This window comes from Mytilus galloprovincialis, chromosome 9 (assembly GCF_965363235.1).
Source record: "Mytilus galloprovincialis chromosome 9, xbMytGall1.hap1.1, whole genome shotgun sequence".
In the NCBI taxonomy this organism is placed as follows: Eukaryota; Metazoa; Mollusca; class Bivalvia; order Mytilida; family Mytilidae; genus Mytilus; species Mytilus galloprovincialis.
In genome coordinates, this window is record NC_134846.1 from 51,983,198 (window position 1) to 52,008,191 (window position 24,994).

Consider the following 24,994-nt stretch of genomic DNA (forward strand, 5'->3'; position numbering starts at 1 on the left):
TCTTTTTGGTGGTACATGTATGTTATAATAATGAAAACAAAAAACATTCTGTGTCTCCAGAGACATAAGTTTTAATTGACAAACTCTAACATTTAACGAATGATTAACAGTAGAAAATAACAGTAGAAAAAATCTAACAAGTGATAACAGGTTTAAGTCGTTTCTGGATGAGCAGATATATATATGTAGGACTTGAAGTTGCGATGGGTACACATACGTTTGATGGTCACACTGAAGGGCTATGGTTTACGCGGGTAGGATTGCTACAGATGATTCCAACAACAAAAGTAGGCGTGTTATACACGAGTGTGTAGAAACAAATCAATTTAAATTTAAGACATAACAAGTTTCAGTGGGGTTGACAACCTAGAAATCGGCATATAACGAAATTTCGCGACCGGCTAAATGTTTTCCAAAATGCAAGTTTAGTACCGTGTGTTATATAAAGGTATATAGAAAAAATATTCTGAGACAAGATGAATCCTGCTTTACAAGAAAACTCGCACTTTAAGTATTTTTATTGTGCTTACAGTAGTATTTTCCTGCAACGGGTTAGGCCAAAACAAAAAACAAAAAAACTCGAATGGTCCATACTTAGTGTACTTTCAATGTCTGCTGCTCAGTGTGAACCAACCAATGCATTTTAACTTAGCTAATAACAAGTCAGCGTAACAATGTCACCATCGCACTTCAGAGTGTTAACCAACGCAGTTCGGAGTACCATTACGGTTCAGAGTCATACATATGTATTTACACATAGTCCTAAATTATACCAACCTTAACCCTGCAACCGGCAGTTAACAAAGGCAACCATACACATATTTATAATACAAAAAAATTCTATATCAATAAAACTATTTTATCTGCCTAAGTGGTGTATGACGTCACATTGCAAATTGTCTATGACGTATATTCACGCATGATCCCTGCACATTTTTGTATAGAGGTGATCAATTTTCAGCTTTTTTTTTTAAAACGAAACAAAATATAAATTAGAGATTAAGTGCTCGACAAAAATATCGATCTTAAAGAAAATTGTCGATATTTTATTTATAAACTGTAAATTAAAGCTTATTAAACATAAAAAGTACGATTTTACAATGTAATAAAAGGTTTATATCAGTCTCATTAAGTGGTTATCGAATGCTTATTGCACGTGTCTAAATGATATAATGAAAATATTGCTTTTTTTTCATCAGGAACTATTTCATAAACACAATACACTATATTTAATTATGGTATAACACGTGTTAATAAAATAAACATCGCATAACGATTTCTATCATTATTAAATGGTCGATCGAAAAATACCAAAATCGTTTTTTTTATGCACTTCAGTATCAATTTTCAATAACAGAAGATGTATACAAACTAGTCCTTAAATATTAATGGTTGCGTTATTTATGAAATTAAATGGTGCTTGTTTAAGCCGTTGTAAAGAAAATACGATCTTCTTCTAAGATGAAAGAAAATAGAGTGTTACTCACATATATAATATACTAAAATGATTGCAAAAATAGTTTAAACTACAACAATGATAATCCATTGTTTGACAGAGAAAAAAAAATTTAGAAACTGCTGGTTTATATAGTATAATCAGATTTTCAACACTTCCTTCTATACCGAACAGGTCATAAATCAACATGACACCTACTATATGAATTATCGCAATTTGATTTTTTATGGATATTTTTTCCCAGCACATATGTAATATACTAATTTTTAAGGTGGATCATTAACTCTCCTTCCATCGAAATAAAAAAAAAAAAAACATTTTGATGTGAAGACAAATAACTATTGTAATGTATATCTTACGACAATCCTTGTGTATAGATGCAAAAAAAGAAAAAAAGAAAAAAATAACCGACAATCATAAGTATGATCTAATGCAGGAAACGATTTGCTGTCTAGTCGATTGATATACATATATTTTTAACTCTGATACTTCATGTCGCATCCTTTTTCAAGTTTATAAATAACTGCTGTACGATTTGTTTTCTTTGCTTTTGGAGTTTGAAATTTCAAGGTCAATATCTCTAGGTGTCCTGGCCCTGGAAATACAACCACTCTTTTGGGACAATTTATTAAAACTTTTCTTGTCTTCTTCACTGATCAAATAATCAAGGTCTTCTTTGTTTATTGCGTCTCCTTCAGACGACTGGCTTTTATCTCCATTTTTTTCGTTTTTCTGAAAACCAAATTTGTTCAATATAAAAGTTAACATGTAAAACGAAAAAAAATGCATGTAAATTTATGATTTACTATAGTATGGCCCTTGATCTTGTTTAAAGTGCTGGCGAGGGTATACATTCTGGTTTCTGGTTAAGAATATTATTAGAATCCCCAAGGTTAAATAATGGACTTTTAAACGTTAACAGCAACAAAATATACATTGTAACGCATCAAATATAGCTGGTAAAAGTCCCATACATGCGAGTCTAAATTTGTATACAAATTATGTTGAATAGTATTTCAATTTATTTGACGTTATCCTTGTGTTTCAAACAGAAATAAAAATAGTTCAAATTCATATTTATTTTGGAGTAAGCCGCTACAGAAATCGAAATATGTTTTATAGCAATTGCAGATTTGGAAAATAGAGGTAATTTCATGATTAAACAAGTGGAACTGTGAGCTACTGCTCACTGATGATACCCCTGCCGCAAGTGGATAATTTTAAAAGTAGTCCCTTTAATAAGGGTACAGATTATCAAAATTTAAACGAAAAAAATTGCTGTCACAAACAAAATTGTGATTTTAATTAATTTAACTATACTTACTATTTTTTCATCACCGACTTCTCCAAAGGTATCCCTCAACAGCTGTAGTACGTTTGGTGTATCAATTTGAGCATTCTTCTTTGGTACGCCTGTCATGTACTCTGAAAGGTCAAATACAAAATAAAGATCTTGTGATCATGTACACAAAGAAATTATGTTATCGAAGTAAGAAACAATGTTATGCAATAATTTGATAGGCTATACAAAATTAATTAGATATTATAGTTGCTATATATATCTAAAATGTGTGTACATTCCTTTCTCGAAATTATAACGAAAAATAAAAAAACATAATTTTCTTTCTAAAATATGCAGTGACTAGAATGAAATTCAAAACAGTGTGGCTGTGGCCACTGATTGACACATTAAATTCATCCATTGACTGGGACAATTTACGTGAACGTTTGTCTGTAACGACCACTGTTCACGACGTACCTACGATAGACATTTAAACTGTGGGGTCACCAAAGGTTTCTTAACGCCTTTAATTATAAAATAATTCGAAAAATAACCTTTTTTTTGATTTATATAATTGTTATAAATCAAAACATCGTGTTATTTCTGATTAATTTTTCGAATTACTTTATTAAGGTGTTGAGAACCTTTGGTGACCCCATAGTTTAAGTGTCTTTAAAAAGTACATAGTGAGCAGTGATCGTTACATACAAACGTTCACCTAAATTGTCCCAGTCAATGGATGAATTTAATGTGTCAATCAATGGCCACAGCCACACTGTTTTGAATTTCATTCTATATCTAATAATTTTCTATAAAACTATACAGCAGATATTGAGGTAAGATGATAAAACATTTAATAACGTCATCTTAAGATACACAATAATTTTCACGACGTCAAAACTGTATCTGCACCTTCCATCACAGTCATAAAACAACAGTTCAGTTTGACAGTAGACGTATACATATGTAACAGTTTAATTTTCCCTGCACTGAGATTCTACTGGCAAAATAATTTCAGAGAAGAAACGAAGACATGATATCAAAATGAATATCCCAACTATATAGTCAAAATGGCTCATTCAAAGCTTTTATGACTTACTTTTCTGTACACTGTTTTGTCGTTTGTTACTTCTCAAATGGATTCCAACCAATCCTAACAAATCCGTAAATGCCCCTTTAATCAAATCGAGAATTCCAATTGGGCTCTCATTCTGGTAATTTGCACGTACTTCCGTAATACTCTGGTTCAGAATTGCAGCAAACATCGTTAACAAAATAAATATGATAAACAACACATACACAAAGAAATATACTTGTGCAAAAGACGGGGCCGCAGCAACCATCTTGTCAAGACTGTTTCTGCCTATCAACGTATTAGCCAGACTTCCGCTTGCCGTGAGCATGTTATGATAATCAAACATCGAAGAGCCAAATAATAAATGTCCCAGAATAACAAACCCAAAAAAACCTAACCCGAATACCACAAAAAAGCTGAATAGTTGTGGAGCAGCGTGTTTGACGACAGTAACGAGTTCGGCACATCTTTTATTATATCCTAAGGCTTTCAGTATTCTTAGAGTGGCCGTGAATACAATAATACCAACTATACTATTGAATACATTATCCCAGAAGACAATTTGAATGAAACTTATGAAGCCACTCTTATCATTGTAATACCGTTTAAGTGCTCTGCTTGTTTGAATATATTTAACAATCCAGACAGCAATAGCGACATAACTCAATACAACAGTTATTAGGTCGATGACATTCCATGCAGCTTTAAAGAAATCACATCCTTGGTCACGAAATTTTCCAATTATTTTGACAGTTGCTATTATAAGAGCAATAATATAGATAAAGTAAAAAAGGATGGAAAACGCACCCGTTGCATCCGTTAAAAGTGTCGGTCTGAATGATTGTGTAAATGTGTACGCTAATACATTTCCCGTATCGGTGAACTCAACTGCAAAGGTAGAAAAGGTAATAAGCTTGATATTTGAATTATATAATGAAAACTCAATCAAAAGAGCCCTGGTTCTGCGATCCATCCATCGGTGTGTTTTTATTTCGTTTAAGATGGTATTTACAGAATCACGGTTGTTTGGAAAATCTTGAATATAGCCACCCCCTCCGTATACATCATAACCTCCAGCAAATGGCATGCTATGCAGTTCCTCAGCTGATCTGTATCTATATGCATCCTTCGTTAGGAAACTGTTTTCTGCTGCCGGACATGTGGAGTTCCTTGGTTTCCATGACACACAGTGCTGACGTTTTTCTTCTCTACTCGACTGAAAATCAGTCGTGCAGAAATGATTTGGTGTAAGTTTCCAATAACCACATTTTTCTACAAGCAAAAATAAATAAATAAAAAAAGACTTGCATGGACCTTGTAGTTTCAACACCAGCTTCTATACTAAACTTTGCTTAAGTCGGAAATGTAAACATTCTTAAACACTGCAGTCATGAGCTCAAGCCTATGATTTTGAGAGGTTTAATTTGTCTCTTTTTTGTATGAATTTCATAGTTAAATTTGTAATAAATGTGATAAATAAACCAGGATTTTTTTTGTTAGCCATTAGCGCGTTTCACCTGCAAAAGACTCATCAGTAACGATTGAATCAAAAAAAAAAAAAAAATGAAAATGTAATTAAAGTACGCAATTGAGCATGAAAATTCAAAATTCCGAAAGGTTTTAATGGATAAGTTCTTTAAGCAATTGTGACACGCGTACGACAACGACGAAATTCTTAAGACGACAACAATGATTATATGCGTAGTCACAGCTGAACGCTTTTCATTAAAATATTAAGACCATTTTGTTAATTACCTTTCGGCATTCTGACTTGACGAAATCGAACCAAACCAAGACGTATGTTTGTAAGATCACTGATGTAGAATCTATCTTGTAAACTAAGACTGGCTCCGTTGTATTCCTGTACTGGGTAAAACGCGGGAACAAATGTCTTATCCATCCACTGCATTAACGTATCCATAGAATTGACCTGCAAAGACAGTTTTGTTTTTGATTTGAAAAAGAACCGGCATTCTCTTTATTTAATTCAAAAATGCAATTGAGATTGGAAATAGGGAATGTGTCAAAGAGAAAACAACCGGAGCAAAGAGTAGAAAACAGCCAAAAAAGTGTCTTCGACATGGCGAGAAATTCCGAAACCGGAAGCGGGCTTCAGCTGGCCTCTCAACAAAACATATTTACTACTAGAATGTCATTGAAAATGGTCATCATACAAAACTCCAAAACATGTATATATGAACTAAAACTTAAAAAAACCAACAACATCGGCTGTTATTTTCTCTTTGTTCGGGTTGTTGTCTCTTTGATATATTTTCCATTTCCATTCTAATTTTAAGACTTACAAAGAGCAGAGACCCCTGATATTGGACATTTTGTTTTGTTATTTTACTTTGTACATAGGCATATTTGCTGAATGGTGAAAAGTAAACATACAAAGAAAAATGAAGGTACGTATTCCGAAGAAAAAAAAAAAGAAATTTATAATGTATAATCCTATTGGTAAAAAGTGCAATAATGAATATTTTACGAAAATATATTTATGTAAACCTTATAAATGAAGTAATTAAAGTTTACTCAGTACTTGTGGTACAAAATTTATGCTGAAACACAAAATTCAGTATTTTGATTGATTGATTTCTGAAGAATACGATAATTGTATTCAAAAATCTTAAAGTCATAAGAAACGAGTGACTGGTGAAAAATAATGTTTATCTAATTCTTGAACCAATGCATGTATATATCATAAACTTAGTCCTCTGTGCACGATTTTATCACTTTTTACGCAAATATATCGTATAATCGTCAATTTTTTTTCTCTCTGTCTGTTATGATTTAACAAATATATGGCTACTCATTAAATGCCGTGTTTTGAAGCCGAAGTTTATCGATTGTCACCTTATAGTAAATAATCAACAAAAAGCATGGGCATTTAGCACGTGTTTAACATATACAATCAGGTAATTGTTTATTTTAATGACAGATTCATGCGTATTGCTATCACGGGATTTTTACGAGGAGGGTCACGCTTAGGTCACTATGCATACGGAAAATATGTCGGCGAATTGCTTCCTGGCAGCAAGCAATTAAAAATAAGTAAAATTCTTCTAAATGTGGACAAATTAAAGAATTTTCCTCAGAAAAAAGTATATGAAGTTGTATAATGAAAACTATCCATTTAGTTTTAAAAAAAACATATGCATATTTTTTTTAAATTTGAGGTTTCATATGACTTTAATAACTCTCAACCATAACTTTCAAACGATTCAGTTAATTTAAAATGTCTCTTAACAACTTTACCTTAGAAAATCCAAATTGTACTTTGCTGGATTCATATATGTGATTGTCTATGTTTAACTTCATGATGTACGCTCTATCATCTCGGTTTAAATAACTAATGCAATACACAATTATTGCAAAGACTGTGTATAAAATAACTTCACGGAACACTGATTTTGCCCTCGTCTGCAGCTTTATTACCTCCCTTTGCTTATTCAGTTTTTCCTCCGCAGGTGGTTCAGCTTTCGATAAAACCTCATGTCTAAATGCTGTTTAAAAACAAATAAGATTGTTACTTATTAGATTGTTCTTGAAATATTTTCTTTTTTCAGTGATTTGCTTGCACAAACATTCAAGATTTTGTTTACATTTTCAAGTAAAAGTCATCGCTTGCTCTTTTATATATCGGATTAAATTACCGTAGGCGGTATTCGGAGGTCATCGCGATTGTAAATTACATAGCGTATAGACAAAAATACACACGAACTGTTGATACACATTATCGAATCCATGATCGTTAATTGTTTATTTCACTTTTTGTAAAGTCTAAATTTGGATATACGTTTCAGTATGTTATAAATCAAGACCATAACAATCACAACCAAGGAGTAAACAAAGACTCACAAAACCAAAGGACATTTACATCAATCGTTATAAATAAGAAATATGAAACAACACGAACTCCAATAAAAACCGGGAGTGAAATCAGGTGCTCCGGAAGGGTAAGCCTTTCCTGCACCGTATACGGCACTCGTAGTGTTAATACTTTGTTCAGTTCGGTAATGATGGAAGGTTATTATGACTGAGGAAGAATATTAGATATGATTTCAGACAATCTTTTGTCATAATGGCCAATCAGCTCATGATGGCGACCGTAAAATTTCTTGAATGATGACCTTAATTTAATTGATTCATAGCCCTGGTTTAGCAACTTTTGAGAAAGCAGTGATCCTCATTCAACAAAATCAACGTACTTTGAGCTAGCTCTAGAGTAACGTATCAATTGAGAAACATATACTCCATATGCTGGTGCCGCTGGGATGTTGCTACACAGAAATGGAAATTTGACTATAGGAAAAATTAATATCATCGCGTTTGTCATAAATGTTAGTATTTCCACTACCATCAGTAGTCATTTCTAGAAAAAGGTCTAATTATGAAGCTGATTTATCTGTGTCTGTAAATATTTTTTATTTCAAGTTCACTTGGATATATTAACTGTAAGTGATCACTGAATCTATTATAATTAAGAGACAGTACATCATCAATATACCGAAAGGTGAAATTAAAAGACTGGGCTAATTTCTTTTCTCCTTTCTGTACAAGCCCTTGGATAAATACTGCTTCATAGGAATACAAAAACAAATCTGCAAGTAAAGGAGCGCAATTGGTACCCATTGGGATTCCAATAATCTGTTGGAAGTCCAAACCTCCAAATTCAACAAATATGAGAAATCAAATCAAATCGATGAACATACATTCGACAGCTGATGACCATTTAAATCAACTTAAAATTCAACTTTACATTATGAATCTGGTCATGGTTAGAAAAATACATTACCCCAGAAAAGTCGAGAGTTTCCAGCTGAATGTTTACTTGCTGCAGTCCGTAGTTTTTTCATATCAACCAATGTTGTTTCATCGTCAACATGCTTTTTAAATATCAGGGCAATTAAAAAGGCTATCAAAATTACCTGAAACATACGTTACGTTATTTACTGAAAATAATCAAGTAATTTTTCTTATATTCCCAGGCGTCTAACGTACAAAATTATAAGCTTGGTATCTTGATGAGGTTTCCTTTCATACTTAAAACAATCACAAAATGATAAACGATTATAGGAAATGTGAATCTTCTGATACTCAAAATCAAATGCAAAATATTTTGCTACCTCACTTAAAAACTCAGCTTGTCTACCTCCGAAATCGTTTTCGTGTTGTTCCGTCTTAATTTACTAGTATATGAAATATTTGTCACTGAACCAAAATAGTTATCAATCAAAGAATTGATCGATGTTGTTCTTTACATCTTTTTAGATGTAAGACAGATGTGTTCCAGCAAAGTGAAATGTGGTATATTATCACATTTCATGTGGTTTGTATTAGTAATTTATTGCATTGGTGTCATTACCATAAACTGTATTTCTAATAAGTAGTTACCTTTATCGGATCTACAAATAAAATAGATTCAAAGAACGACAATATGAACGTTGAAAGCCATTCCTCTGATTTGTTCTTTCCCCATTCCATGCTGTATAGTAAAAGAAAGAACGCCGACATTGATGATCCTAAAACCAACACGAACCAAGCAATATAAGCGACATAGTATGGAAATCTACGCTTTTTATAAATGAGAAAGTCATCATCCTCGGATAAGCCAGATTCAATTTCCTTTAGTTTTTCTGCATCACTTTCCTTTTGTTTTAAACATGGTAAACATTTACGTTGCTTTGTTTTCTTCTGGAAATGTAATGGTTGGGCCTTTGGTTCGGTGTTTCTAAATACAAATGTTGCAAAGAAAATAGGTGGAGTAGTAATTATAATACCAATGAATGATATAAATAAATTTGTCATTGACAATCGAAAAAATCCTAATTTTACACTGTCAGCTTGTATAGTTTCTTCATCCGCAGACTTGAAAAACATTGCATTTGAAATCATGGTCAGGAGAAGCAGTGTTATTCCACAGGCAAGTCTCTGCACACGCGTAAAGACGCTTCTGGTAGGACGTACAAATAATGACATCCATAGATGATTTTCTGTCAAGTTCATTCTTGACTGCTGATAAAACAGTGATTCTACTCCGATGTCGTCAGTAATGGAAACTGGTATTATGCGTTCAATCATACCATCATCAAAATCAATCGATAACCATTTATCACACTGAAACAAGTACCTTTAGGAGAGAGTAAATACATTATGTCACTTTTAAATATGCAAAATAACAATGAACTTAATTATAAACATATTGTGTTAATGTGTTATATACTTTTATGATTTGGAATCTGACAGTCAACACGAATCATTTGAATACACCACTACCAAGTACAGGCTACTTGGTGATGGTATCACCAGGAACATTATTACATCCTCCCTTTTGATGCGTCCCATCTTGTTTCTTACGTTCCAACTCCATTAGACAGAAAGGACAATACCTTATTTAGATATTCTTGCTAGGTTTAAACTTTTTATGCAGCTGTTAACATTTCTACTGATCTACTAATCAGTTTTCGTTTGTTACTTAGATGTGTTCTTTTTCAATCTTTTTAATCAATTGATAATCATCAGTAAAAACTGTAACAAACCAGTAAACTGTAGCCTTGATAAAAAAGGAAAGAATTTTTTTTCATGGGGAGTTGTTTACTTACTTTAAATGCATAACCTTATGTTACGAAATTTACCAAAGTATTCCAATTCCAACTGAGACAGCAGTTTCTTGCCACAGTAAGATTGAGATTACGGGCATCAACAACCGACATGTATTACGGTATACATCACATATTGGTAGAGCGATACGATGTGTCGGTGGCTGAACTCTCTAGCCAGCCGTGTTCGCTAATAGATCTTTAAATAACACTAATAACGTCCGATATGTAACTTTAGAGATTATGTTTTAATCCAGATTGCGGCATTTTGACTAAGTGTGAACTCACGATCGTGGGTGATGCATATAAAACAGTACACACCTACACTGTAGAAGGAACCGTTCTCGCCACTTTTTGAGTGCATGAGATTCCTTCACATTAAAGTAATAAAACTATGACTTTTACAAATTGCCTGGTTTTAAAAATAGCAAAAATATATGTATAATGACGACATACCTTTGATTTGTTTGTGGATCATCAACAATCAATTTATGCAGATACCATGAATTTCTGTTTCCTTGACCAGTGTTGTCATGCCACAACCGGAAGTATGTTAACTCGCCGAGGACAACATTAGTTGACATCACGAAATTCCTGACAGAAGAAGTGCCAAATCCCTGAAATATTTCCACAAAACATCTTTAACCAAGATACTAATTTACATTTTACATTGGTTATAATATCATTGGGACATAATCATCAAAACGAAAGAAAAAATGATACGTTATCCCTTCTATATATGACAATATCATAAAATACAGTTTCATAAACATGTACATCCATACAACTATGATGTCACAGTACTCAGTAGGCTGTGTTAATTAAAATATATTCGGTGATCCAAACTTGTACGGGTTTCGTCCCAGTTTTATAGAATGATCAATCAAATCAAATAGTCTTGAATTTAATACTTGTCAAGATTTGCTTTTTGATTTTCCTTGAGCTTTAAGGAAACATACTTTAATGTCTGTGTCATTTTGGTCTTTTGTGGATAGTTGTCTCATTGGCAATCATACCACATCTTCTTTTTGATATTTAACTTGTAAATTGATACTCTTTAATTGTAACAATTGATTTAATAGATAAGAAGGACAATCATTGTTTTTAAACAAAAAAAATTCTGATCCGTTTCTTTATTTTCAACATATATCGAAAGATTCAGGAGCATGACAAGTTAATACCTCTCTCATCCTCTTCACCCCAAAAAATATACAGTGAATTATAATTGTCAATGTAAGAATACACTGAAAATGCTTTTGACGTTTGTGTAATAAAACTGAAATTACGTATTGTTTCATGTGGTAAACATGATTGCTCTTCGTTATATATTGATAGTTTTGTGATCAATATGTCCCTCCTTACTAGCATTGAAAGTGTGGTTAGTCAAACACAGCTACACCACCTAGAACAAGAATGTGCCCATAGTACACGGATGCCCCATCCCCACTATCATTTTTATGTGCAGTGGACCGTGAAAATGGGGTAAAATCTCTTATTTGGCATTAAAACTAGAAAGATCATATCATAGGGAACATGTGTACTAAGTATCAAGTTGATTGGTCTTCAACTTCATCAAAAACTATCTTGACCAAATAATTTAACATGGAGCGGGACAGACGGACGGACGAAAGAATGGACCAACGGACGCACAGACCAGAAAACAAAATGCCCATGAATGGGGCCTGAAAATAAAAGCAAAAGTAAACTTACGTGTTCCACTCCATCGCTTAGAAGTCTAACCCCACTATCTCCACCTTCTCCCGCCAACACAAAGTTCACATTTGAATCTGTACCTGATCCAGGTCGTAAGCCAGTATGTACAGATATCATATAGAAATATGGATCCTCGCTATCACAGTCACATAAAAATCTCATTGACCACTGCAATATAAACATTATATTTCAAGATTAAAGTTCAAATTGATAATTCCAAAATTAAAGTTGGAAGTTCCTAGATAATATAAAGGTCGACAATTGGAAAAAAAAAGATAAACTAGAATTGCCATTGCAAGCAATAGCGGATGTCACCCTTCCCCCTACTGCCACTAAGCGGCAGCCATTTCAAACTTAACAGTAAATGCACAAATATGCATGGCTATTCATCTTTTTGTAAATTTTCAGTATATTCAGAGCATTTTAAAGTATTTCACATTTATACCGTTTCCATGGCAACGGCAGCCATTTTGAAAATTTCAAAGTCAAAAGTCTCATCTTAACTTGTCAGTTACCAATAACATCAAATTTCATTAAGTTAAAACCATTTTGAGAATTTTTTACATTTTTGCAGTTTCCATGGCAACCGTGGCCATTTTGAAAATTCCATCTTCAAAAGTCATATCTAGACTTGACAGTTAACAATCATATCAAGTTTCATCAATTTTGAAGCATTCTGAAATTTTTGCTCCTGTATCCATGGTAACAAAGTAGTTCCAATGATTATCAAAATCATTCAAAACCTGTATATAGTGGACAACTATATTGCATAAAAATTTGATGATTTTAAGTTCAAGCAAACCAAAGTTATTCACCAAACCCGGAAGTTTTTGGAGCATTTTGACCTTTTTGCATTGTTTCCATGGAAACAGCAGACATTTTGGAAATTCCAACGCCAAATTCCACATCTACCAAAGTTGCTCTTCGTTATGCTAAAGTTTCAAAAAAATTGGAGCATTTCCATATTTTTGAAATTTTTGGTGTAGTTTCCATGGCAACATAGCAGTTCCAAAATGTGCCAAAATCATCCAAAACCAGTATATAGTGGGCACCTACATTGTATTAAAATCTAAAGATTTTAAGCTTAAGCATTCTAAAAAAATTCAAGGAACTCCAAAATTATATTTTTTCACCATTTTTCCGTTTCCATGGTGATGGCAGCCATTTTTTAGTTCCAAAGTTGCACAGACTCTGGGGAGTCAGGGTTCCTTGTTATAGTGCACCATCATTCGGATTGGTACTTTTGGCTCTGAGAAAGCGGGCGGACAAAATTAGGTGGAAGTATAATAATAATAATAACAGAGGAAAAGCAATATGTCACCCGACATTGTCGATCGGGTGACATAAAAAAAAGGTTTTGCTTCCGTAATTGTAAGATTTTTAGCTCATGGTTTGAATTTTGAGGGATTTTGAAATGAGGTTGTTCAATATAAAACAACAACAATGTTGTTACATACACATTTACTTTTTTTTTTAATAAATATACATTCGTTTATACGATAGGTGCATTAGTAGAAATACCTTTAATCTTGATTAAAACAGCATTTTACTAACATTAAGTTTGTCCTTTGAAATTGAATTTTGAAGGAATGTGAAATGTCCTCTTTCAACAAATAAAGGCAACAGTAGTATACCGCTGTTCCAAACTTGTAAATCTATGGACAAAAACAGAATCGAGGTAACAAAACATTAATCAAAGACAATGTTGCTTCATAGACATTCATTTTGTTTCATATCTACATCTATATATATTGATTCGTTTACACGCCGGGTGCACTCGTAGAAATCCCTGGTCTAAAACAGCATTTTACTTACGTTTAATTTATCTTGTCTGTCCTTTCTCCTTAGCAATATTGCCAAAAGTATGTATAGTAGTAACAATACTGTCAGAGTACCATACACAGCAGCATTTGCTATATCAAACTTTGACCAGACATTATTGAAATCTATCGTATTAGGAGTAACAAAAAATGTTGTTGCCAAAGTCTTTGTTTTACTAGGACATCTGCATACTGTCTCATTTAAAGTGGAAAAAGGCAAAACCTGAAAAAAAAATTAAATATAACATTGAGTTAAGTCTTTTAAAACAAATTACTTCAAATAAAGAAACCAATATTGAATTTCATTAAAAACTGGTCGGTTTGAATGACTTCGATTAAGTGTTTTCGTTTGTTTTAAGAAGCAAAAATGAAATGGACTCCATTTATTTTCCATTCTATTTTCTTCAAAATACGTAAACGGAATGTAGTATTAACTCTATATTTTTTTGCAAATATCAATATAAAAGGAGACCAAACGAATTGTGGTTTTTGAAAACCCCGTTCTCATCCTAGTCGACACTCTTATCAGAACCAATAACCAATCAAATAAAACAAAATTAACGTTAAACTGAATTTTGTTGAAAATAAGATTATTCTGCTAACATACCGCTATATTACCGAACAAAAGTACAAAAAGTATAATTGCCAAATTTAATGCTTTAAAAACTATTTAAAGGAACACTTGAACTTAGAAAAATATATTGTATTTAAAAACCTTTCTGTAGAGGAACATAACAAATACTGGAGTCCCTGGGCCCCTATTATAGAATAAATAATAAATGTGGAATATAAATAGAAACACCACAAATATTTATTGCAAAAACGAATTAGATTCCATTGTTATTAGATAATTAGTTATCTTCAACCTATTGCTGCACCATTATATATTCAATTGTTATTTAATATTTCCTCTGTGTGAATATGCCAATTTGTATACCTTTGTTCATACGTGTTGTGCTAGTCTATTTGCTACAATAAAGAAAATTCATTATAAAAAAAAAACATAAAACAAAAATGTACTAAAAGACTGATTTATAAAATATATCTTACAATACATCCATTAGGTTCCCATGCGGATGTTGTTTGATTGAAGGATCTGCATCCAGTTGTTATAGTCACAATGCTAACGTTACCAGTGGACGGATTAAAAGTGTTGTTTCCACTCGATGTACTGTTGTTATTTACAGTACTCCTTTTTCTTCTTGTCGGTGGCGGATTGTCAGCGTTTGATTTCGGTTGCAATGCCAAGAAACACTGACCTTGTTTTAGAGTTCCTACAGGTGCTATTACTTTTAACCCCATATCCTCCATATCATCAGTTGTTACATCGTATTTATAATCATATTCTGTGACTGTTGGATACGCTTCACTCTTGAAGTACGCCGTGTAAATTATATACATGTCCCCTGGAACGTCTCCTTCCAGTTTTATGTAAGTTATCGATGCATCATGATTATCCAGGACTTCAAACCGGACATACAACATAGGATCTGGGGAATCTGGATCGGGACTAGTAGGGTCCAAGAAATGTACAGTTTTAGGGTTCGGTAAGGCTACTTCTCTCTCCATTTTCAAATCTTTGCCATCTGCATCTACGGCATCTATTATTACACATTTGCTAGATATGCGATGATCGCCTTTTGCATGAGGAACTGGAGATTTCTTGACAACAGTTACCTATTAAAACAATTTGTAACAAATATATCACATATCTGCATATCTGAAGTGTAAGTATAAATATAAGGTAATGTAGAGTTGTCACAGAATATAAGTTCCGTCATAATATTTATTCCAAAGATAATTTATTATGTAACAAAAGTTCCAATTGGAATTATTGTTATGTGATATTTATTCCATCAGCATAATAAAAGGACCGATGCCTCAGAATTTTTATCACATAAAACAAATTCCAATAGGATGTTTTATTACATAATAAATTATCTTTGGAATAAACATTATGGTAGAAATTTCATCTTATGACTAGTATAACATTTTGACTTTTATCATTTTGACATGTAAAATGAAAAAAATGGAAAAAAATCTTATGCAATAATTATTCCGATTGGAAAAAAATATTATGTAATATGTGTTACGATTGGAAAAAATATTATATGATATCTTTTCTGACCCCAAAATATTATCATTTCTATCCATTACTAATGCCAGATTGGTAAATTGGTATTTACAATTATTATAAGAACAGGTATCGTGAATATGGGAAATAATTGTTCCCAATCTTGTAGATATTAAACAATCATTTCTGAATTATCCAAAATTACTGGTATGCATATTTTACTTTTAAATGATATTTTTCTCATCAGAATTAACATATATATTTCACAGCTGAACTTGTTAACATATGTTCAATCATTTAAGAAAATAAATATTTTCTCATACTCATCAGCCTCTGTGTTTCAGTATACATTAAGGTGTTGTGTACAGGTGAATATATCTAAATCATTAACACTTTTCATTTTACATAATAATTATATAATTAGCATTTGAAACCTGTTTTTTGATTTAGAATATCATCAGCATTTAAAATCTGTTTTGATTTATATAATAATCAATCAGGTGAAAACTAAACTTCAGCATAATAGGAACATTCGTTATATACTCCTCAACATATAAGATAAGTTTTTAATATCAGTGGAACAAATATAATACAGATGGAAAAAGTATTGTAGGACACAATTTCCGCAGAACAAATATTATTATAATATTGTTTCCCTCAGGAACAAATATTATTAGGAACAAATATACGTTGACAGAGTACACCAATCAACCAATGATATTTATGCAAGGTTGATGTTTCAGTTATCAAGGCGATATTTTTTTGTGTCTAAAAGTCTTAGTTATGAACGATCCTAAATATTGTAGATTTGTCTTACACTTCCTTTGTCACTCCGACACTAGACTCTCCAAAACACCAGTCGATTAATGTAATATACTTTAATAAATAAATGTGGTGTATTTACTGTCTTCTGATTGGTTAAAAGAATTAGCTTTATTTTCAATGTTATCAATTTTTATGAAGATACGCCCACTCTAACGTTGTGTATCCATACGCAAACATCTGTGTACGTTGTTATTCGTATTAATATATATCTTTGAGCCTAACTTTTGATAGAAATTTATTTATAATGAATGGCAATAATTTTTTTTTGAATAAGCGGATTAAGTTAAATGTGAAGAGTCAAAAATTAATTTTATGGTTAAATAAATTCAAAATAAATAACAGCCATTCATTAATCAATAAAAAGATGTGGTGTAAGTGCCAGTGAGACAATTATCCATACAAGTAACAATGTATAAAAAGTAAACAATAATTATTATAGATCAAAGTACGACCTTCATCATGGAGCCTTGGCTCATACCGAACAGTATATTCATATGATGAAGACATAATCTTTCAATCAGTTTAATTGAGGTCTGGAGCTGGAATGTCAGTAACTGCTAGTAGTCTGATGTTACTTATGGATAATAGTTATTGTCATTTTGTTTATTTTGTTTATTTTCTTTTTTTTCCCTATTCTGACATCGGACTCGGGCTTCTCATAAACTGAATTTTACTGTGCGTATTGTATTGTGCGTTTTCTACATTGGCTAGAGGTATAGGGGGAGGGTTGACATATCAAAAAACATGTTTAACCCCGCCGCAATTTTTCGCCTGTCCAAGGTTAGGAGCCTCTGACCTTTGTTAGTCTTGTAGGATTTCTAATTTTAGTTTCTTGTGTATAATTCGGAGTTTAGTATGACGTCTATTATCACTGAACTAGTATACATGTTTGTTTAGGGGCCAGCTGAAGGACGCATCCGGGTGCGAGAGTTTCTCGCTGCATTGAAGACCCATTGATGGACTTCCGCTCTTGTTTGCTCTATGGTCGGTTTGTTTTCTCTTTGACACATTCCCCATTTCCATTCTCAATTTTACAAAGGGCTCAAAAATGACTTGCATAAAACAAGTCAATAAAGAAAACCAAACAGTCTAATAGATATAAGAAGATGTGGTATGAGTGCCAATGCGACAACTCTCCATCCAAATAACAATTTATAAAAGTAAACCATTATAGGTCAATGTACGGCTTACGTATATTACAAACGAGAAACGAGAAACATTTATTAACCACACTAACATACGACAACCAACGAACAACAGCCTCCTGACTTAGGACAGGTGCATAAAAATACAACGGGTTTAAACGTTTTACCATGCGCCAACTTTTATCCTAACCTGATACAGTAGTGTAATATTTCAGCACAAAAAAGACACTCTTTAAAATATCAATTGAAATAGCCTAACCCAAACAAAACGACAGTTAAACAGAAACAAGTATAAATACAAATATAAATCAATTGCTTTCAAAAAGCAATTGTAGACGGTCTTTCCCCCTTTGAAACATTATTGATTTTTTTTTGGGGGTGTTTGTTTGTTTGTTTGTTTGTTTTTGTAAAGGGTCTATATTATTATGTTACCGGAGAAGTTTCATGTTTAGTTTGGAAAGTTTTTATTTTATTTCAGGTCCAGCGCGAGACTCTCGCGCCAGATTGAGGAAACATCACGTGACACGGGTTTATAATAACGAAAACTTAGTATGTTATTCCTTTTTAGGTGGGGACGTTGAACAGACAACATGTATAGAGAAGGAATGTACACAATGTATTTCTTTTGTCATTGTAGGAAATTGACATTTTTGATCAAAGTTCACCAGCAGTGCATGATTTGGATTTAATTGATCCGGTGTAACTTTAAAACACATTTAAGGATTATTTTCTGATAATGTACATTTTTCAGCACCTGTTTGTAACATTTGTAACACAGATAAGTATTTCAATCTATGAGCGGACATTTCATTGTAGGATTTCACTGAGATTTACGGACCTACATATGTAGCAAGCGATTTTTACGCCATTGCCATTTCTTTTCTCTAGAAAAATTCTTGAGAGGTAGCTGCACCACGTTGTTTTATGAACTTTTAGTACATGTATGCCCTGCTGACTGCAAATTTTGAGGTCGATTGGACTTGTAGTTTCAGAGTACATGTGGATTTTTTTTCATAAGAGATGTAAGAACAATATTAAAATTCAATTCTTCTTGAAAAATTGAGTTTTTTCCTTCAATATTGTTTTAAATATACTGTCATAAATAAACTGTCATACATATTGATTGATTGATTGATTGATTGATTGATTGGTTGGTTGGTTAATTGGTTGGTTGGTTGGTTGGTTTATAACTTAAACACTTGGGATAAGGTCTCTTGAAACAAGCGAAAAAAAAAAACCAAATGAGAACTTGGCTTTATATAAACCATCAATGGGGATTATGCCCCTTACACAATGGTAAAACCAAGACAGTCATAATGTAAAAAAGTTGCCCCTTGAAGTACCAAGCATTTTTCACTATGTAAATTTTCTGTATCTATAACCATTCCAAAGTTATAGGGAAATCAAAGACAAATAAAAATCTAAAATACGACCTTGCCCTTTGACCTTGACCTTATTTTCATTTTTTTGGACCAAGGATCTCAAATCAAAAGACCCTAGGCTTCTATCACTTGTGGTTTTCCAGTTTAAAATACATTTCAAAATTTCAAATACAAAAGGGGAAATAACTCCCATATGGAGCGTTCATATTGCTTCGGTCAAAATTGGACAAATCATGCGAAGGAGATAATGAGCAATTTTATAAAATAAATTTGTTGTAATATTTTACGGTTGTAATATTTTACGGTTGTGAAGGAGTAGTGGACACAAGGAAAACAGTGTTTGGGGAGATAACTCCTACAAAGAAAAGTATTCGGTTACGCAGGGTAAATTTCAAAAGCGCATAAACTGTTCGATATCATATACCAAATATCTAAGCGACATATTGCGAAACACATATTTGTCGCAAGAACAAAATTAGGCGGAAGAAAAAAAAAAAAAATAATCAGAAGAAAAACAATAGGTCTTTCCACAGAAAAGTGGAAAGACCTAATAAACGATTGAGTTTGACCTCTGGCGCAATATAAATATAATATATAGCAATTAAACAGGACCATAGGTCACACAAGGAAATGTTATATTCTTACCGTAAGTTGCATAGAGGCATCAGAAACGTTGGAAATTGTGAGATTTTTAGTTGAGATTTTCACTCCATCCCTGCTCACATTTCCTTTGTCCAGAAAACTCTGAACACTGTTTTTTTCAAAACTCATATGTAAATTATCTTTTTCTAAAGTTGCAACTTGTTCGCCATATTGTTTAATTTGAAGTGACACGTTTGCTGCTGTATCCAATGTGTTGTAAAAATTACCAGTACTGCTACTAGCCTGGTAAAACATTAAATTACAATTCTAAATACTATAATTGTTAAGAAGAAAAAAAAAAAGAAATTCTATATAATTTATTAAACGTGGTTGACAACAATTCTACCTTTCTTCTGAATTGATTTGCATAGTTCTCATAAATTTTGTTTTAATATCAAATAATGACATTTGTTAAAATTTAGGGAAAAAGCATTTACATAATTCAGAGTTCATAAATTTGGTGATGTCCTATTTGGTTTGGTATAGATATTGACCTTTCGGTGATTATACATAACATAATCACCGCATATGACCAATTAATATATTTACCACAGTGGGTGTCATAATAGGAGCAAGACATGGTGATATGTGCGGAGCACCTGAGTTAAATCCAAGTTTTTAATGGCGTTCGTGTTGCGTTTTGTTTGTCTTGTTGGCATTTTTGTTTTTTGGCACTGAATTTTTTTCTTCGACTATAATGTTTTGATTGACGTTAAAACTGAGTAGATAAACATCGGCTTGAAGGGAAAGACCTGTTTCGAATGATTTTTAAACTTGCTATATAAGCAATTTCTGTGAATTTAGATTAAGGTACTAAGAAATGTATATCTTCAGGGTTTTAAAGACATTTTGTATAGTAATAGAGAACAACCACGCAAAATGCCTTTAAACACTGAAAGTAGTCCATGTACGTTTATGAACTAAAATTGTAAAGTTTAATATCACATTTATTGACTAAATTCATATACAAACCAACATTCTCTATTACCCTCTGAAATGTCTATAAAACCCCGGAGATAGTCCGTTTACTTTAACGAGCCAAAATTGTATAGTTTAATATGACTATATTCATATTCACAATCAACATTCTCTATGACCACGCAACATGGTTTTAAAAACCCCAAGATAATCCGCTAATGCGTCGCCAATAAATTTTATTTGCGACCATCAAATAACCGATTGATGCTGTCGCAGATTTAATTAAAACATAGTTATCTACTTATTCACATTCATGAGACACCTTTGAATAGTTTAATAACAAAATGCCTTAAAAACCCTGAAAATAATCAGTTTACATTCCGTCGTTTGTGTAAAGGTAGTCTTATTATACTTTAAAATGAAGCTTTATAATCTGACTGAACATGCAGAGAAGTCACAGTTTTTGTCACTACAGTAGAATACACTGAATTGAGATAAAACAAATATAATATGCATGTTTCTTTCCTCTTATTCTTTACAGAAGGAAGTGAATTGTTTGTCTTGTATTGATACACCATATCCTCTCATTTCCATACATTTAAACTTATATATCCTATGTTCTAATGTCTGTGTTTGTCTCATTAAAGCAGCTAAATATCCATTAATTAGTTATGAGTAACAGTGCTAGGGCCTCTATACTTGCCCTCACTGTGACTTTGAGACGAAAAAAGCAACAAATGCACTGTTTCTTTGCTTTTTGTGTGATGTTTTTGTGTGTGCATTTACTGATTGTCATTGATGGATACCCCATCCTCTTTTTTTCTATTAAGGTTATGAGACAATATATAATTTATCATGACAGATTGAAGCGTAAGTGTAAACATTCTAATGTCTTAATCCAAACGAAATATTCAGGGTTTTAAATTTAAACATCTTGTACGTTCAGGTACATCCAATGTTTTATGGTAATATTCTTTACAAAGCACAAACATGTCAGTATTCACCTCTAAAGCTAACAAAACTTTTAAACAGACTTATTAAGAAGGAATATAGTTACGATACTGTTGTCAGGTCATTATTACTGTATATTTTGGCTTTAATATATATTCACTTTTAGGGTCTTTGCATTGGAATTAAACACATTTATTCTAGAGGTATAGGGGGAGGGTCGAGATTTCAAAATCATGTTTAACCCCGCCGTAATTTTGCGCCGGTCCCAAGTCAGGAGCCTCTTGCCTTTGTTAGTCGTGTATGATTTTTAATTTTAGTTTCTTTTGTATGATTCAGAGTTTAGTATGACGTCCGTCCATTATCACTGAACTAGTACATATTTGTATAGGGGCCAGCTGAAGGACGCCTCCGGGTGCGGGAGTTTCTCGCTGCATTGAAGACCCATTGATGGACTTCGTCTGTTGTCTGCTCTATGGTCGGGCTGTTGTCTCTGTGACACATTCCCCATTTCTATTCTCAATTTTATTATATTATCATTCTTTAAAATTATCAAGAATGTTCATTCCAAAATAGTCCCTAAGATGATATTTTTATTAATATGTGTATACTTCTACAAATAAAAACAAAGCTGCCAATTAACACTTTGCATAACTTACAACGTTTATCCTGCTTTCTTGTGTCTTTCGTTTAAATTGCCTTTGTTGGTAAACTGTATCTACCAGTTGCTGAAAGCCTTCCTCATTCCCAACATCTGTTTCGTACCGATCCTTGTAATAAGTGTCATATTTGGTTCGAAGTTCCTCCTCTACTGTCACTCTTGAAAGTGGTTCTTGTAGATTCTCACGATTGTCAACAAATATGTAGTTAAGATTCTTGTCAAGCGAAGACACAATTGCTATTAACAAAAAATAAATAATATGATGACAGTTTACACAATTAATATGAACTGTGTCGAAGGGTCAAAATCATGGTAAGTGAAAAAGACACTTAATTTCCTGTAAACTTACTGTTTTCAAAATGTTGAACTATTCTAAAGTGTTTTACCCCCCGGACTATACTGTATAAGCCGCATGTGGCACAAATATGTGCTTCGAATGCTCTTCGCTTTTGTGTTGAATTTGGCCTTCCAAATTTTCTGAGTAGAGCGCCGCTGATGAGTTTCATGTGGACGAAGCGTACGTCAGATGTGCTGGCCTATATTTGTAAGTTATAGCATGGGCTCTAGTTTCTAACAGTTTATTGAAAGTATTGAAAGAAATGCCAGAGAGCTAAAACTTTCAGCGAGATGGAGAAGAGATAAGTTTCGCTTTGAATTAAATAAACATATAAAATTGGAAATGTTCTGTCGAAGACTTATACATCACTAAGATGAACTCAATGTTTCTGTATAAAACGATTAGAAATACACGAAATCATTATGTATAGGAAGACTTTCCAAACCAACTTTAAATGCAATAATGCACTGGTCACCATGGTCACGATTAAAACGAGATAAAAAATATCCTTTTTTACACATAGATAGAGGCGGAATCTTGAAATAATATTTCACTATGAGCAGTAAATTTAACATTCAATCAAACATCATTTAAATCCGTATTCATACGACCTTGAAAGACAACATTACCTGAAGTTGATCTATTCACGCTGTTAAGCTGATCCATTTGAAAAGGATGTTTCTGTGTTGTAGTGTACACATTTTGCATAAGCTCATTTGATCCAGCAAATCCTGCAATCTGTAATGTAGTCAATACTAATCAATTATAAAACAAATGACAGATGTCCAAACATTATGAATAGATTGGTATGTTCAATCTACGTAAAAAATGACACGAATCTGGGAACAGTATACCTAATATAAAAGATTTTTTTAAAAGTTATTGATAGATACAATATGTGCAACGCGCGGAACAATGGAACTCTGTTCTTTTACTTTCTTAAGATTGTCGAGGAAATGTTAAATAACATCATTTGTAATATATATGTTCCAGACCATAATATGAGTATTTGGACTGAACGCGTACGGTCCAAATACATTATATTGCCTGGAACATATATATATATACTATAAATAGTAATTTATAGAACCGCCTGTATTTCGAATAAGTTGATGGCATCAACGATTTTCTTCACAGGTATTCTTCGGTTCAAACTAAATAACTATAAGAGATTTTTTCCCAAAAAATATCAAATTTGATCTTACTGAAGTATCACTTGTTACGACATCGGTGTTAGAAAGTGTCTCTTCCACAGCCTTAGCTACTAATTGACAGTCGTCTGGCAAAAGAGGCGCTGGTGATTTTGAATTTGGTATGGTACCACTAATTATATCCATCAATCTTTGATTTTTCTGAAAACAAAATAAATATTATGCACGTTAACTGTAGGTATAATGATTCAATGATAAATCAGTGTACACAGATAACGAAGTTTAGAGGGTGTATAGACTGGCGAGTGCTGTCCCCTGGCTTGATACCTACGCTCTATATCGACCAGATTTGAGACATATTTATCAGTCTAAGAGGGTAATGAACATCTAAGGGAGTACACTCTGAAAATCAGCTGAACTTTTTAATCTTTTACTAAAAGTAAGGAGAAATAAAGCCTATCATTGTTTAGAGTTTGTCAAACTGCTACATATCCAATGAAATTGGTCCTGTAAATTGTGTGGTCCGACAAGCCCTTGTCTCAGAACAAAATCACATCTCTATACCTGAAAGTGAGGTTAATGTTCATGTATACGTTTTTTTCTGGGACAAGTTGGTGCGTGGATGATAAATTAATGACAGGGAATTCAACCTCACCGTAATGACTATTGTATTGTAGTGAAACAAATCAGTAAACTCTGGTTTATTGTTATATATTATACTAATACTTGTATATTACAGTTACATGTATATATAATTTTCATGGATATGATATCATTCTATTCTACTTTATTAATAATAGTGCAGTGCAAGTGCACGGTGGACATTCTTCTGTAATAATTCGATTTTTCTAATATAAAAAAAGAAGATGTGGTATGATTGCCAATGAGACAACTATCCACAAAAGACCAAACTGATGACACAGACATTAACAACTATAGGTAACCGTACGGCCTTCAACAATG

General features: G+C 32.7%; 2 protein-coding genes across 2 annotated transcripts; both read right to left on the reverse strand.

Annotated features, from left to right (window-relative positions):
• On the reverse strand, positions 1-9,905 carry LOC143045254 (polycystin-2-like protein 1). Its single transcript, XM_076217631.1, has 7 exons — positions 9,211-9,905; positions 8,612-8,744; positions 7,072-7,319; positions 5,569-5,743; positions 3,838-5,085; positions 2,781-2,881; positions 1-2,188 (listed from the first exon to the last, which is right to left on the reverse strand). Exons 1-7 carry the CDS (start codon positions 9,895-9,897, stop codon positions 1,970-1,972), a joined length of 2,811 nt encoding a protein of 936 aa, XP_076073746.1. The 5' UTR covers positions 9,898-9,905; the 3' UTR covers positions 1-1,969.
• A 1,151-nt stretch (positions 9,906-11,056) lies between these two features.
• On the reverse strand, positions 11,057-20,253 carry LOC143046571 (uncharacterized). The gene is made up of 5 exons (XM_076219730.1): positions 20,020-20,253; positions 14,999-15,625; positions 13,944-14,171; positions 12,126-12,296; positions 11,057-11,068 (listed from the first exon to the last, which is right to left on the reverse strand). Exons 1-5 carry the CDS (start codon positions 20,143-20,145, stop codon positions 11,057-11,059), a joined length of 1,164 nt encoding a protein of 387 aa, XP_076075845.1. The 5' UTR covers positions 20,146-20,253.
• Positions 20,254-24,994: the final 4,741 nt, after the last annotated feature.

Coding starts and splice junctions, on each gene's coding strand:
- LOC143045254 (XM_076217631.1), bottom strand. CDS start 9,897: ATGATTGAACGCATAATACCAGTTTCCATTACTGACGACATCGGAGTA. Junction 7,320..8,611: donor AAACTCTCGACTTTTCTGGG/GTAATGTATTTT, acceptor GTTTTTAAACAG/CATTTAGACATGAGGTTTTA. Junction 2,189..2,780: donor AAGTCGGTGATGAAAAAATA/GTAAGTATAGTT, acceptor TTTGGTTTTCAG/AAAAACGAAAAAAATGGAGA.
- LOC143046571 (XM_076219730.1), bottom strand. CDS start 20,145: ATGAGTTTTGAAAAAAACAGTGTTCAGAGTTTTCTGGACAAAGGAAAT. Junction 14,172..14,998: donor GGGAACCTAATGGATGTATT/GTAAGATATATT, acceptor TTTTTTTTTCAG/GTTTTGCCTTTTTCCACTTT. Junction 12,297..13,943: donor ACAGACAAGATAAATTAAAC/GTAAGTAAAATG, acceptor TTTATATTGCAG/TGGTCAATGAGATTTTTATG.